At 43.4% G+C, this 12,853-nt stretch overlaps 1 protein-coding gene across 1 annotated transcript; it reads right to left on the bottom strand.

Moving 5' to 3' along the window:
- Nucleotides 1–1,498: 1,498 nt before the first annotated feature.
- LOC147799991 (putative G protein-coupled receptor No18) lies at nucleotides 1,499–4,444 on the bottom strand. Its single transcript, XM_087133775.1, has one exon. The coding sequence runs from the start codon at nucleotides 4,094–4,096 to the stop codon at nucleotides 2,771–2,773; it is 1,326 nt and encodes a 441-aa protein (XP_086989901.1). The 5' UTR covers nucleotides 4,097–4,444; the 3' UTR covers nucleotides 1,499–2,770.
- Nucleotides 4,445–12,853: the final 8,409 nt, after the last annotated feature.

Raw genomic sequence — 12,853 nt, 5'->3', positions numbered from 1 at the left:
GCGTTCAAGCTACTTGGTGTTGTAACTTGCTTGAACAAAGCTAAATTCGAGCAATAAGTGTGATCGAGTAGTATTACATGTACTACAGTATACTGACATAAGTTTAGATCCCACCGCTGCCGCCAGTGTTGCGTTCCCTAAATATCAAGTCGATGGTAGCATGGACTTCATTAGTGTCTACGGGATGTGATATTTGGGGTCAACAATTTATTAAAGGGTGGACGTGAAACAAAGGGGTTTGGGTGACAGTCAAACTGTATGGTTGGTTTATTGCTCTCACTTCTCTTCATCAAAGTTCAATGTGGGTTTGAAGAAGGTGTAGCTTAACATAATACAACACACAAAAGGCAAAGTTATAGAGAGGCGAAGTCGTATATGAGTGTAACTAAACTACGGTTTGGCAGGACCATTGGAAATGCAAGTCAGACGGAGTGGGTACGGTACGTGTGTGTAGCATCGCACAGCTAGGCTACATTCATCGGGCTGGGCCGTGGTGGGAGCTGTCCCGGACCACCACGGTGACTAGCAAGGGCTGGACGGGGCCAGCGCCGGTATGTACCGACCGCACTGCCGCTCAGACCGCAATGTGATGAGCGCAATGATAAAGTCGCCGCACTGTGTACCATTGGCTCAGCGTAGAGACGGGAAGGACTGGGCTAGTTAGCAGGACAAGGGTGGCGGGGGACACGGGGGTGTCTCGCCCGGCAATCGGTTCGGACGTAGCGGTGACGGGCCGCTACGACTCTCACTAGCACCCTGGGCTAATTCGTACCGCTCTCGCATCGGTCCAAGCTAAGCTAGCTGGCCATTCATATGGTTACATTTCTTCGCCATAAGAATGGTTAATATCGCACTTCTCTCGGTAAGGGTCCAACCGCCGCACTACGTTGGGTTCCGCTCTCGCAATAAGGGTTTGGTCCGCCGCACCTGACCGACGAGCTAAGGAAAATCTGCTCTATTTATAGGATTCTAGAGGCTTAGGAATTAATAAAATATGAGCGTCGCTGAACAGCTCAACCAATGAAAATCTTCCATCTCAAAGGGTCACATGACTTCCTGCTAAAGTCGTGCGCAAGAATCTAAGGGTCGTGTGTAGCAATGTAAAATACAGAATAAGAAGTCACGTGTACAAAGTGTAGAGCCGGGTGCATGAAAGTGCTTACCCGGTCATCTCTAGCGAATGATTGACAGTTACAAAGTTTGAGGTTTCTGGACATTAGCATTTCAGGGAACCTTACCACGCCCAACCACGCAGCCACATGGAGGGGAATTTCGACATGCCAAAACTGAGCAGAGAAAACACAAGGATAAAGGAGTGAAGGAACACGCGATCATGCCAGAGTACAGCATGAATAACTTAATACAAAATTAGCGTCTCTGCTACATGTCCATAAGGCATAGCTGAGCTAAATAAGAGACCCTGAGAAATGCAAGGACCGAGAACAAGTAAAACTAGGGGGCGCTAGAATTCCGAGATTTGCGGGTGCGCAACAGTATTCATGGCATATACTTGGGTAGTGTTTCGCTTCGAGGATCAAATTCCTACTGATTTGGCTTTCCCCACTGATGACCATATTTCTTCTTTAAAAAAGTTTAATATATCCAAATGTGCATGCAGAAGTCAACGACTTCTACGCAGAGGAAAAACACATAGGCCTTTATGGATATAATTATGAAGCATATAAGTCAAGCAGAGATATATAAAACTAGGCTTGCGTTCTTTTCATTTTCTTGCAATCAAAACTAAGGTAGATATACAAGTTAAAGCAAGTTGCATATCTAAAACATGTCGACATTTTTTCTAGCAACAGCAGTTACTCAAGGTTAACTTGACAAATACAATGTAAGGAACTTTCTAAGTAGTTTTAATGAAACATATATCCATTAACCCTAACAGAGCCGGGTTATTTTGGCCCATGTCACGGCCGGGGGGGGCGGACTCTGCCCTCCGAAGAACTCGGCCGTGCCTGGCTCGATTTTTTTTGCTTGTACAGACACTCCTTATCATTACAAATGTGAAGTTATAAATCAGTCAAATACACGGGTTTGTTGTCACAGTCATTTTAAGTTCAGGCCAGCACACGTGCGTGGAGCACCGCCACGAAAAAAGTACATGTATATATTTTTGGCCGACCCGTCCCAGAAAAACGCGTGCTGCGTAAGAAATCTACCTTCACTTTTTTGTGCGAAATTGGTGTCAAAATGACCACAATTAAAGAGTTACTTTAAAACTCCTGAAGGCTCAAATCCTGAAAATTTAAAGGGCCTGACGTTAATCACCTAACTGAAACTTTCTCAGTGGCCTTGCATACTTCAGACCACCTCTGTTCTTAAAAACAAAACACTGTGTTATCATTGTGTAACTTTTGGTAATTAATACGGAAACATGAGACGGTCGGGAACGATTTCTGGAGTTTAAGCAATCTGTAAGTACAGGTGGCAATCTTAGTCCAGGAAACTGGTTTTTGTTAATGAAAATGAGTTCATTGTGATTAGTTTTGGCTTTTCCATATTAGGTTTGCTGTGAAAATTTCCAGACTTGTATCTGGCCCAAAACTCGACTGTTGCAGACATGAGACGGACTCGAGACTAGCTGGCATTTGGGATTAAGCGAACTCGACTGGGCAGTCACGCTACTGGTATCAATCACCTGTCTGAACAGTGGTACATTTGAAGCCACCCTGAATGGACGCCGACGGACCACGCGGATTTAGCTCTCTCAGGGTGTGTCAGTCGCAATTAGAACGCTTGTTCCACTTTGTTCCCCGATTCACTTGTTACACATACAGCAAAGTTGGCGAAACACTCTGGCAAAATACCGCCTGTACTGCATATTTAAGAGAGCGTACAGGAATGGGTTTATGGTGCTATTGCACCACAGCAAGTTATCGGTCACTTCTAGCACGTAGTAGTTAATGCAGTCGCCGCAGAAGGCCAAGATGGTGTTCTTGATGTAAAACGGTAGCCAGCAGAGAATGTACGCCCCGACCAAGAGGCTGAGAGTTACAGCCGCCTTGCGGTGCTTCTGGAACTCCCTGTAACGGTGGAAGGTTGCCCGTCGTGTCGATTGGGCGTAGCTGTTCGCTAGGGGGCTCCGGTGCGAAGTGGGTTCATTCGACGGCTCAGGTGACGAGCAGGCGGTGCTGGCCACTGCGGTGTGGGCCGTTTCTGCACCAGTATTCGTCCCGCTGTCGTCACGAATGAGCAACGTCAGGGATGTCAGCGAGACTCTGCCCGGGATAGCTTCTGTAATGTACAACAGGCCGCTCGCTCTGTCACCACGTGCTGTCTTGAAAGACGGGGCAGCCACACCGCTTGAAACAGTGGGGACAGGATCTCCGAAAGTAAAGACCAGTCCCTTGGCCCGCTTCCTGACAAGAAGGTACAACCTGGTGTTGAGGTACACCAGGACAATCAACGGAATGATGAACTCTATGGCAATAAGAAACAGATTCAGGTACAAGTTTTCACGGGACTGTAAGTCGCATTCAAAGCTGTAGTCGATAATGTTCTCTCCCGTGACGGGAGACCACAAGACGACAACCGCCGGGAAGAACACCAAGCAGAATGCCCAGCAGCTGCAAATGGTCAGCGTTGCCCGACGCCGCGTCTGCACAACAGCGTACCGGAGCTTCAAAGTGACCAGCCGGTAGCGATCCAGACTGATCGAGATGATGGACAGCACGGACGCGAAGGACATGGCGTAGTCGAGGCTGAGCCACAGCAGACACGGCACCATGCCCAGCACCCAGTCGTCCGTCAGCAGCCAGACGAAGTTGAAACCCATGATCAGCCCCACCAGGAAGTCGGCCATGGACAGGCTGAAGATGAAATAGTTGGACACCCGGCAGCGGATGGCCGGCTCTCTTACGAAGGCCGTGATGACAATGAAGTTGCCCAAGATGGTCACCACCACGATGGGCCCGTAGATGAAGCAGACCACGAGGGTGTGTGCGAGGTGTGAGCCTTCATCTGACGACTCACAGTCGTCGTCACCACTGATAGAGGAGCTGCTGTCGTTACTAATGCATACACCCCCTCTATCCGATTCATTCATGATTGCCCAACTCTCCTGTTTGTGCCACATCAAAAACATTAAAAATCTGACATCAGCTCCATGTCGTCGGTATACCAGTGACACTGGGTTGGTTCTAAAGAGCGTTGGCAATGCAAGTAGAGACACCGTCCTTGCAAATCTGCACGAGGAGACTCCGTCCGTTCGTGGTGTGACATGAACACCATTTTGAACCAGAGTTCTGTTTCGATGCCGCCGTAGCTTTGATCGAGGCTGATGCACTGTCGAAGCGGGGATGGAGAGTATGTGGCATACACGTATAGCACAGCTCCTTCCACGTTAACATGTACGCAGTGACGGCACCCGCCATCTGGCCACTCATTGCGCAGTCGCCACCAGCACGTTTGACCACGGTCCTCGTGTCACGTTGTCTGGTTCAATGCGCATGCAAGTACCACCACTGCCTCTCTTTAAAGGGGACATTCTTGTAAGTTCCGCCATACATTTCGCTTTCAATCTCATGGGAAATGTCGTTCAGTCGTAGGGTTTGTTACAAAAACTCTGAAATATCTATGTAATTTGCTCGATCTGAATGCGCGATCGTTTAGGAGAGCATCATCGTCACTATTCACTATTGCAAACGCCAACATTGTTGTCACTTTCATGGTAACGCCACCATCGTTACCGTGACTACAATCATTGACACCGTCGCCGCCATTTAATAGGCATCTGAATTGCGTAACCGTTTCAGCTTCATTGGTGCAAAAGAAGGTGAAAAAAGAGAATGGTTGAACTGGCTTGCGTAGTGTGGGTTCTAACATTGAGGATGGCCGTGGTTTGAATCGCATATAGCACAAAGTGTGATATTCTCTCTTTCTTCAAGTCTGTCTTCCGTTGGAAAAATATCAGTTTTGAAAGGCTATTTAATTTGTTGCAAAGCCTTGACCTTTGTTTCTTCAAGGGGCAAACTCCTTAAATGCACCATCATTACCCAACACGTCCCCCTTCATCAGCACCTTTTCCCATGATGTTCGTCCTCATCACGTTTCGCACCACTGCGTCACCGCCTCCGCTTGTATCACTAGGACTCTGCCACAGTAATCTCATCGAGGAAGGGTACAATTCCATCTCTATCAAGGCGCGCAGGTCCCAGTGCGTAGCCCCGTCAACATCTCCTTGGATATCAAATTCTGAAGGTGACATGCGCGTTTTGACATTTCACTTTAGGGCCAGTGATCAGTTTAGCAAGTGGTAGAAACTCACTTTTATTCCTTGTTTGTACTTTGGGCATAATCTCTGCATCGCTAAAAGCCAATAATATGGAAAAAACCACCATCAAGAGTGTCCTCTTCCTAATCACATGAGTTGTGAATACCTCTAGTTGAAACTTTATGTCTAAGATGGACAATACTAGGCAATTATTCGAATAGTTGGATATTTGATCGAGTACTGAGTATTTGAATAACTATTTTCAAAATCGAATACTCGGAAGTGACAAGTCAATGAAATAAGGGGAAAACTATCATTTGGTTGTAAAATCACATGTCAAAATGTTACGGGTAAATTTGAAAGTAATTGCTTACGCGTACCCAACAGTAATCCCGAAAATAGTTTTCCTCCAAGTTCTTCTGTCTCTTGGTTATTGTATTTCTGCGTGTGTGGGAGTTTGGCTAACCCGAATATTGGATCATCCTATCGAATTTAAAGTCGCATATTCAAAGTCAGGTGCCTTTGTTGCCTCCAGCGTTCCGTTCAAGTGCTCTCTGATCCACTGCCCATGACATTCCATCAACCTTCATGGGATATTCATGCAAAGTGCCCTTCGCCAATGATCGTTACTCCTAACCCGCTCCCAACGTGTCATCTAGAAGCATAATTATTTGTGAAGTGCCATTAACGAAATGCATCATTTATGTGAAAACAAAGCATGAGACAAAAATGGCACGCTTTTCCGGCTGGCAATGGATGAATCCAAAGTTTTCAAATAGGGCCATTAATGCAGATGAGCAGTCGTCAAATATCTGTGATTTTATTGAAGTGTTCTGTAATTGATGGAGACGATAAAGAGGATAACCGTACGTGGAATCAGGAGCGAGTCGTTCCACTTTGTGTAGAGTGGAGAAGCAAACTGAACTACGACATAATTCAGACTCGGTCAGAATCCTCAGGAACCGAATAAATTTGTTCCTGTTCGCTGTAATGCATGTACTTAATATTGCGCGCGGGAGCATTGTCAGCGGATATCGTGGAAATCTAGCCCCTCTCATCAGCGGGCAAATGGTTTTCCAAAGGAAAGGAATACCATCGTTTCAGACGATGCCCACTTTTACCAATTATCACGAGCAGTCGGCAGTTGGGGTAATGGGTCCCCAAGCGTGATCTGCAGTACGGAACGTGCTCATACATTTCAATCGTAATGATGTACAGTGTATGAAGACGCCACCAGTACGCGTGTGTGAACAGATACCATATTGACATAGACGACACGCGTCTCGTGTCCATGTGGAACGCAAAGTAATGCCTGTTTTTCGTCCTGGCATTGATTGGTTTCCATGTTCCCCACTTGTGTCTCCAGAGAGGAAGAACCTGAAGCTGCATCTTCTGATGATCGTTTCTTGCATTTGTAGGATGAAATGGTAGTATAAACAAATGATGAGCCCTATTCTCGAGTCAGCCATCTTGAATCGAAGCGAGTTGGTCCCTGTCTTAATGTCTTACAAGCTTAATATGTCTGGAAATGATGCAGTTGAAGCAAATCACATATTACCATCCTTGTGCTCTAAAGGGTAATTCCAAAATATGGATAAAAACTCATGTCACCTTTATTTTCGAAATTTTAAACATCAAAGCGGCACTATACCTATAGGCTCCATCTATTGAAGAGTGTTCAACAAAAAGTTGATTCGGGGTGCACGACTGAAAAGTCCACCTTGTGAATATTGTGTATCTATGCTTTAAATAGATTTAATAAAAAATAAACATACATCGTAACGGTGTATCAGGACTTTGTAAACTATTCTGTTGCCCTCACGCGACCACTATGCTTACATTACCCTTTCTTGTTATTAAAGAATACATGGAATTTATGGAAGTAGTGGCCGTTTGTCTCATAGCCCATGCTTTTATGTTTTGAATTTAGATGATGATGTAAAACAGTTGCAACACTTTGAACAACACTTTGCGAAATCCAATGTCTCACAGTGCGGGCGCAACAGTTTAGACGGTATGATAGTTGGCCAAGCCCCGCTTAATGCGGCATATACCGACCGAAATATCCAATAAAACATAGCCGGAGTGCCTGGTATTAGATGATTCAGAAAAAAATGCCATTTGAACACTGGCGACGCCACATGAGCAGTTGCCTCGTTTCTAACAACGCCGTCATGGATACCACGTAGCCGTCTACCATATACTACAGGTATCGTAACCGCACGTGCGCGTGAAGATTTTGAAAGTTCGGTATCATAACATTAATGGGATAGGCCTAAATGTGGTTTTCCGGAAAGAGCATAATAACACCAACCCTAAATTCAGGCTTATTGTCAATGCTCACTTTCCTTGTTTAACTGGTAAACAGTATAAATGATCAAATTCAACTACCCCTCAAAATAGAGCAGAAATCAATGAGTACGCTGCAGGAAAGTTTAGTGTGTCGTTATTCAAAGGGCAATAACGACCTTGTTAAGTTTAGCTTTTAAAATAGCATCATCTTACATTAAAATGTTTTCTTGTGAGATTTCTTGGTAAGGTTATGAAATTTTAGGCAGAAGTTTATACAGTTATGCCTGAAATATTTGCAAAAAGGTTTGTCAAAAAATTCAATATTTTTTGTGGAATTGAAAAACTCCAGGATTGCTCGATTTCTTGAAAAAATAGGGAGCATTGCTACGCCTATGTTTAAAGAGAGTAATGGCTTTTATACTGCGTATGGTATGATATAGAGATGTTGAAGGGATATTCCATTCAATTCCGCGTTCTGTTAATGAACGGTGCTCCAGTGAATCTAATTGAAGGACGTTTGGTTTTTTTGTGTGTGTCTTTGTGACTAATGCCACCTGTCAAATTCTTTTCTTGTTTCGTTTAATATGGTTCATAGCATCTTGTAAGAGAAATAGTCATGCTTCTGATTGATTTTTGAGAGATTTTTACTTCGTTCATCCCGAGCGAATTTATCATGGAACCAAGATAATCCATCGCACTTCCATCCCACGGGGTTACACAGACGAAAATACCGCATATCAAAATAAGTAATTATACTACGGGAATTTTGTGGTGTCAATTCAAAATCGAATTCCGCGCCTAACGATTTTGTGATGAAATTGATGGGTATCTCTGGCGAGTAATTGTGTATGACATGACAAATTTTCTTGATGAAAGTCGGCAAGGCGTTTTTCCATTCCACGTATAAAAGCTCAGCAGCCATTTATAGCCTCACTTGTCCTTTGATGTGTCAAAAATGTCAACAATCTAACAGTTCAGAGAAGAAATCTGTTTATCTCACGGTTGTGGACATCCCAGCCCCGTCGCAAAGTAGTTGCTTTCTTGAAAGAAACGTCGTGGTCGACTCCACTGCATTTTGGTTGGCAAAATAGACCTGACCACTGAACATACTAACGCGTAAAGGCGGATTGAAATTTGTTCTCTCTGTAAAAGTCTTTTGCCCCCTTGTGAAATAGGTTACTGTGATTTCTAGTCGGTCTAATGTATGGTCCTTTCCACCCTGCATAAATTTTTGGCGAAGCAAGAGTTTGGCTTACATTGTTTTCTCGGATTACATCCCCTTCCTCATACTCTTAGAACAATTCATAGTCTTGGCAAAACAGCGATTCTGCTGTTCAAAAGGGGTGATCTATGCAAAAGAGTTAAAAAGTAAGACAGTACTGGACTCATTACCACATAATCTCATTAAATAACAAAAATCAGTGATAACAATATTGTTTACTAAATTCAATATTTTACCTTTCCTCAACATTCTTACTTTTTCTTATAATTAATTTTTACAAAGTCATGTGCGCATGAGTTTGAAGCGCTTGTTCACCTGTTGGAATTAATTGCTGTTTAGAACATCGCTCACTAAAGCAATCAGCGTACCGGTGTACCAATTACAGTGTCGTTGTAACAAGGACAGAACGAGAAAGAAGGATTTTAGCATAGATTAAATTGCGCCAAAATATCCTTCGCCGTCGAGGAGCAGCAAAATAGCGAATAAAACGTGCAGAAACAGATCATTAACGGCGCTTAATTTCCCTGGGGCTTTGACGGTTTATTCACGGTCGGGCTCGTCGACTAAACTACGGCCGACTCGCAGCAAAACGATTAAGAGATTATATGGCCCCATCCCCATCGGCATTAGACGTAATTAGTATAAAGCTTTCGATCCTTTGCAATTGTCTAATGGTTTGCCGAGGAGACATTATTCAACCGCCAAAAGACTTCCTCCATGCTGTGATGTTCTTCGCGGTGAAATTTTGTGTCCTGCCATTTTTTTACCTCAAAAGCACGTACTCAATCGTGTACCAAGTGAAATTGGGAAAACTCACTGCCCCGCCCTTTGTGACACCCCTTTTGTTCCGAGAATGTAATGAAACAGAACTACATAATTATTTAGGGTATTAAAAACCATCAAACTGTGTTCACAAAATTGGATATGCACAATTGCATGTGTACTGCGCAAAACTGTTGCCATAGCGGGGTGTTCACCCACTTTGGGTTTTAAATGACCACGTTAAACAGCAACCAACAAGAGCGAGCTGTTCTAGGAAGAAAATGTTAATGATCCGTATGACGAGATTGCAGGTCAAGGCCCAACTACGTTGAACAAGCCATCATCAGAAAGCTGTTAAACTATTAAATCAATTGTGTGACACGTTGTGTTTGATCAGAAATCCAAACACGCAAATGAACAACTGCCATCATAAAAGCCTTCATATAGCCTATAGGTTGTTCAGTGTCAAGGGCGTGGTTCAGGGTATGGCAAGGAGGGATTCAGAGTTGGTTAAAACCTATCAACATAATGGAAAGACTTCGTTTGGGACAAAGTGTCAGTGCATTGAGTATAGTGTACCCGTATCTTTTCCCGTGGCAACACAATCATACTGCCATTTCTGCAAAACAGTGCTCCACTTTGCTTTGCATATTATTGGATACTAGTGAATGAAATGAGATTTTAGGATCAACGTTTTATTCAATAAAACGGAAAATGACCAGGAACCCATAAAACTTCCACACTCCAAAGGGATGACAAAACAAAAAGCGCAACTACCACTGCAAAACACATGCATCACGGAAATTGCACATGCCGGTACAAATCGACCTGTTAATTACACAAAGCGTCTGAGAATCAAGTTTCGCTAACAAAAGTCTCAGTGGGTTACTCCTCCGATTGTTTGAAACAAATATGCCCGTTACAGTCTTCAAAGCGGTTACTCTCTTCGGATTGGAGCTATTCTTGTGATGTACCTTTAAAATTTCTGGAAACATTAGGACTAACCGAAATCAAGACGGGATGCAATTTAATGTCTAGCTGATGTTTCTCACCGACCTGCTTCCTGTATCAGTGAAGAGGAGCCCACTCATTTTAAATCAAGTGACTAAGTGCAGTGGTGGACTAATTTCAATTCCTCTGGTTATTTCCTCCTTAAGTTCCCCTTTTTTGAAGGTGGAAAATTGAATAAATCGTTTTTGTAGACTCCAGGCCTTCCCTTGAGACAAAGTACGAGTTCACTGGTCGCTTTAGGGATCATCTTCAAAGAAGAAACTCATTCAGTTCAAGCAGTAGGGAACGCCCGTCCGCAGTTTCTTGTTTTACTGAACGTTTGTTTCCTTTGTTAGTGTGTACATTTCTTTTGAACCTACGTACCTATATACACTGTACACGTCAGACCCTCATAAACTGTTATATTTGGCGAGTTGGTCATCTTGGTACATGTATAGTTACCATGTGACTTGATTGTCATGCTCCTATTAGTCCTCAAAGTTTACTCCCCGGAGTCCCCCTCTAACAAGTTGCACTTTACATTATGTGCAATTCCGAGAATCCGTAGCTAATTTTTATGCCGAGAATCCGTAGATAATTTTTTATGCCGTTGGAACATTTAACGTGGAGTTGTAGATCACTCATGTGAACTGACGAGGGAGTACATAAATATAAGATGAGCCATCGTCACTTTAATTATGACAGGTGACTCATTTAATTTTTTCCTTGTAAATGAACATATAAAAAGCATTTTAATGAATAGATCGAGACTGAATAGATCAAGATAAAGAAATAGCAATCAATTACCGAGTCTGATCTGCAGTGTGGCCTTTGTGGTTTGAGAATTCAGTCCGCGAACCTAGACATACCAGCAACAAAACCGAAAATGGGACATGGAATAATGTATAAGCGTAAATGACCGCGTATTTCTCTCGCGACCCGTCGCTTACCTGCATCGCGCCAGGTGAACACAAGGCCACGTCCATCGTCAGTCCGTTCACGTCACGTAGATCGAGAGCGAGGTGCAATCCGTTACGGTCAGCGCGCTGCGTCGCGCTAAAACAAATTACAATTCGATTTTGACAATTGCAAATGCTGACGCACAGACTTCCTAGGTGTCAATCTCAGCAATCTTTGTTGAATTCGATCAAACCTAAACACCATTTTAGCGATTTCCTGAGTTTCATTATGTTATCTTGTGAAGACATAATTATCCAAGTGAATTTAGAAAATTCTCAGCCAAGCCGAGGCGCTTTTAAAAAGTACCCCTACAAATTCTTTCCAAAAGAGGGCTCTGTGTGGGCCAAAAAATTACGGCATTGTGTAAATTTGGCCTAGGATCATCTCTGTAGATTCAGGGGCACCTATCTGGGGGCAAAACAGATAAAATGTGATTGAAAATTTTTCAAAAGAGCGTGAGAAAGGTGACGGATGTCATTTGAAAACAAGCTACTGAGAAGACTTGGGAACGTTCACTTTTTTGGGGGGGATGAGTTTGCTTTTGGCGGATAATTAAAAGATTTATTGGTTAACCTACTAAAATTTGAAAATCAAATGAAATCTGAAGGACCAAACTACACATTGTTTTGTTTGAGAGGCCTCAGGGACTTCAGTTGCTCGCCATGGCGTTCCAAACTTTGTTGATTTTACACTGTTCTCAATCTCTCAAGGCGGTGTAGTTACGAAGTGAGGTTCCCCATTTTTGTCGAATCAGTGGTGTGGAGTCACATGGAAATTGGAAATTTTTGGAACTCAGGATGTCTGTTCCACATTGGGGAAAATTCTGACACTGTTGAAATCGCAAGGGAAATGTCTGTTAGAATGGCCCTTTTTGGACGTCATAACAATTTGATTCATGGAAAATTATATCATTAAGATCCGTCTGTCGTCGTTCATGAACAAAGGTTTCTTAAGACATGTATTGCAAAAGTGACCCAGACGCCTTTTCTTTTCACATCAATACTGAAAACAAAAGAATGAGTGAGTGTCCTGCCAACCGTGGCACGGGACAGCCAGAGTTCTTTGGATTAATCAGGTGCTCCGGAATGGTTTCAATTGGCATTTGTTTTGTTTGCTAACGGGTTCTTGCCGCCTCTTTATCATTTGGACAAACATAATTATCCTCAAAGTGTAGGGTTTCGACGCATGGATGGAGATTTCCCGTCATAAAATTAATTGAATCATTTTTCGGCTATGAAAAAAACCATTCTTGTACCATGTCTGGCTCGTGTCAGTTCAAAACAGGATCGAAAAGTATCAGCGTAAAACCAATAAGCCAGAAGGTTAAGTCATGATCTAGAGTCTGATCGGAGGAGCGGCATTCTCGAAATTGAATTTTTATCTCCGAAGTGCTTCATCGTGGA

The sequence above is a fragment of the Acanthaster planci genome, linkage group LG02 (genome assembly GCF_054643075.1).
Source record: "Acanthaster planci isolate LZ-2023a linkage group LG02, COTS_SCS, whole genome shotgun sequence".
NCBI classification, from domain to species: Eukaryota; Metazoa; Echinodermata; class Asteroidea; order Valvatida; family Acanthasteridae; genus Acanthaster; species Acanthaster planci.
Note: the sequence above shows the minus strand (reverse complement) of the source record. Positions and strands in the feature narration are given on the sequence as shown.

Bases quoted from the DNA above. Each gene is read 5' to 3' on its own strand.
- LOC147799991 (XM_087133775.1), bottom strand. From the start codon at position 4,096: ATGTTTTTGATGTGGCACAAACAGGAGAGTTGGGCAATCATGAATGAA.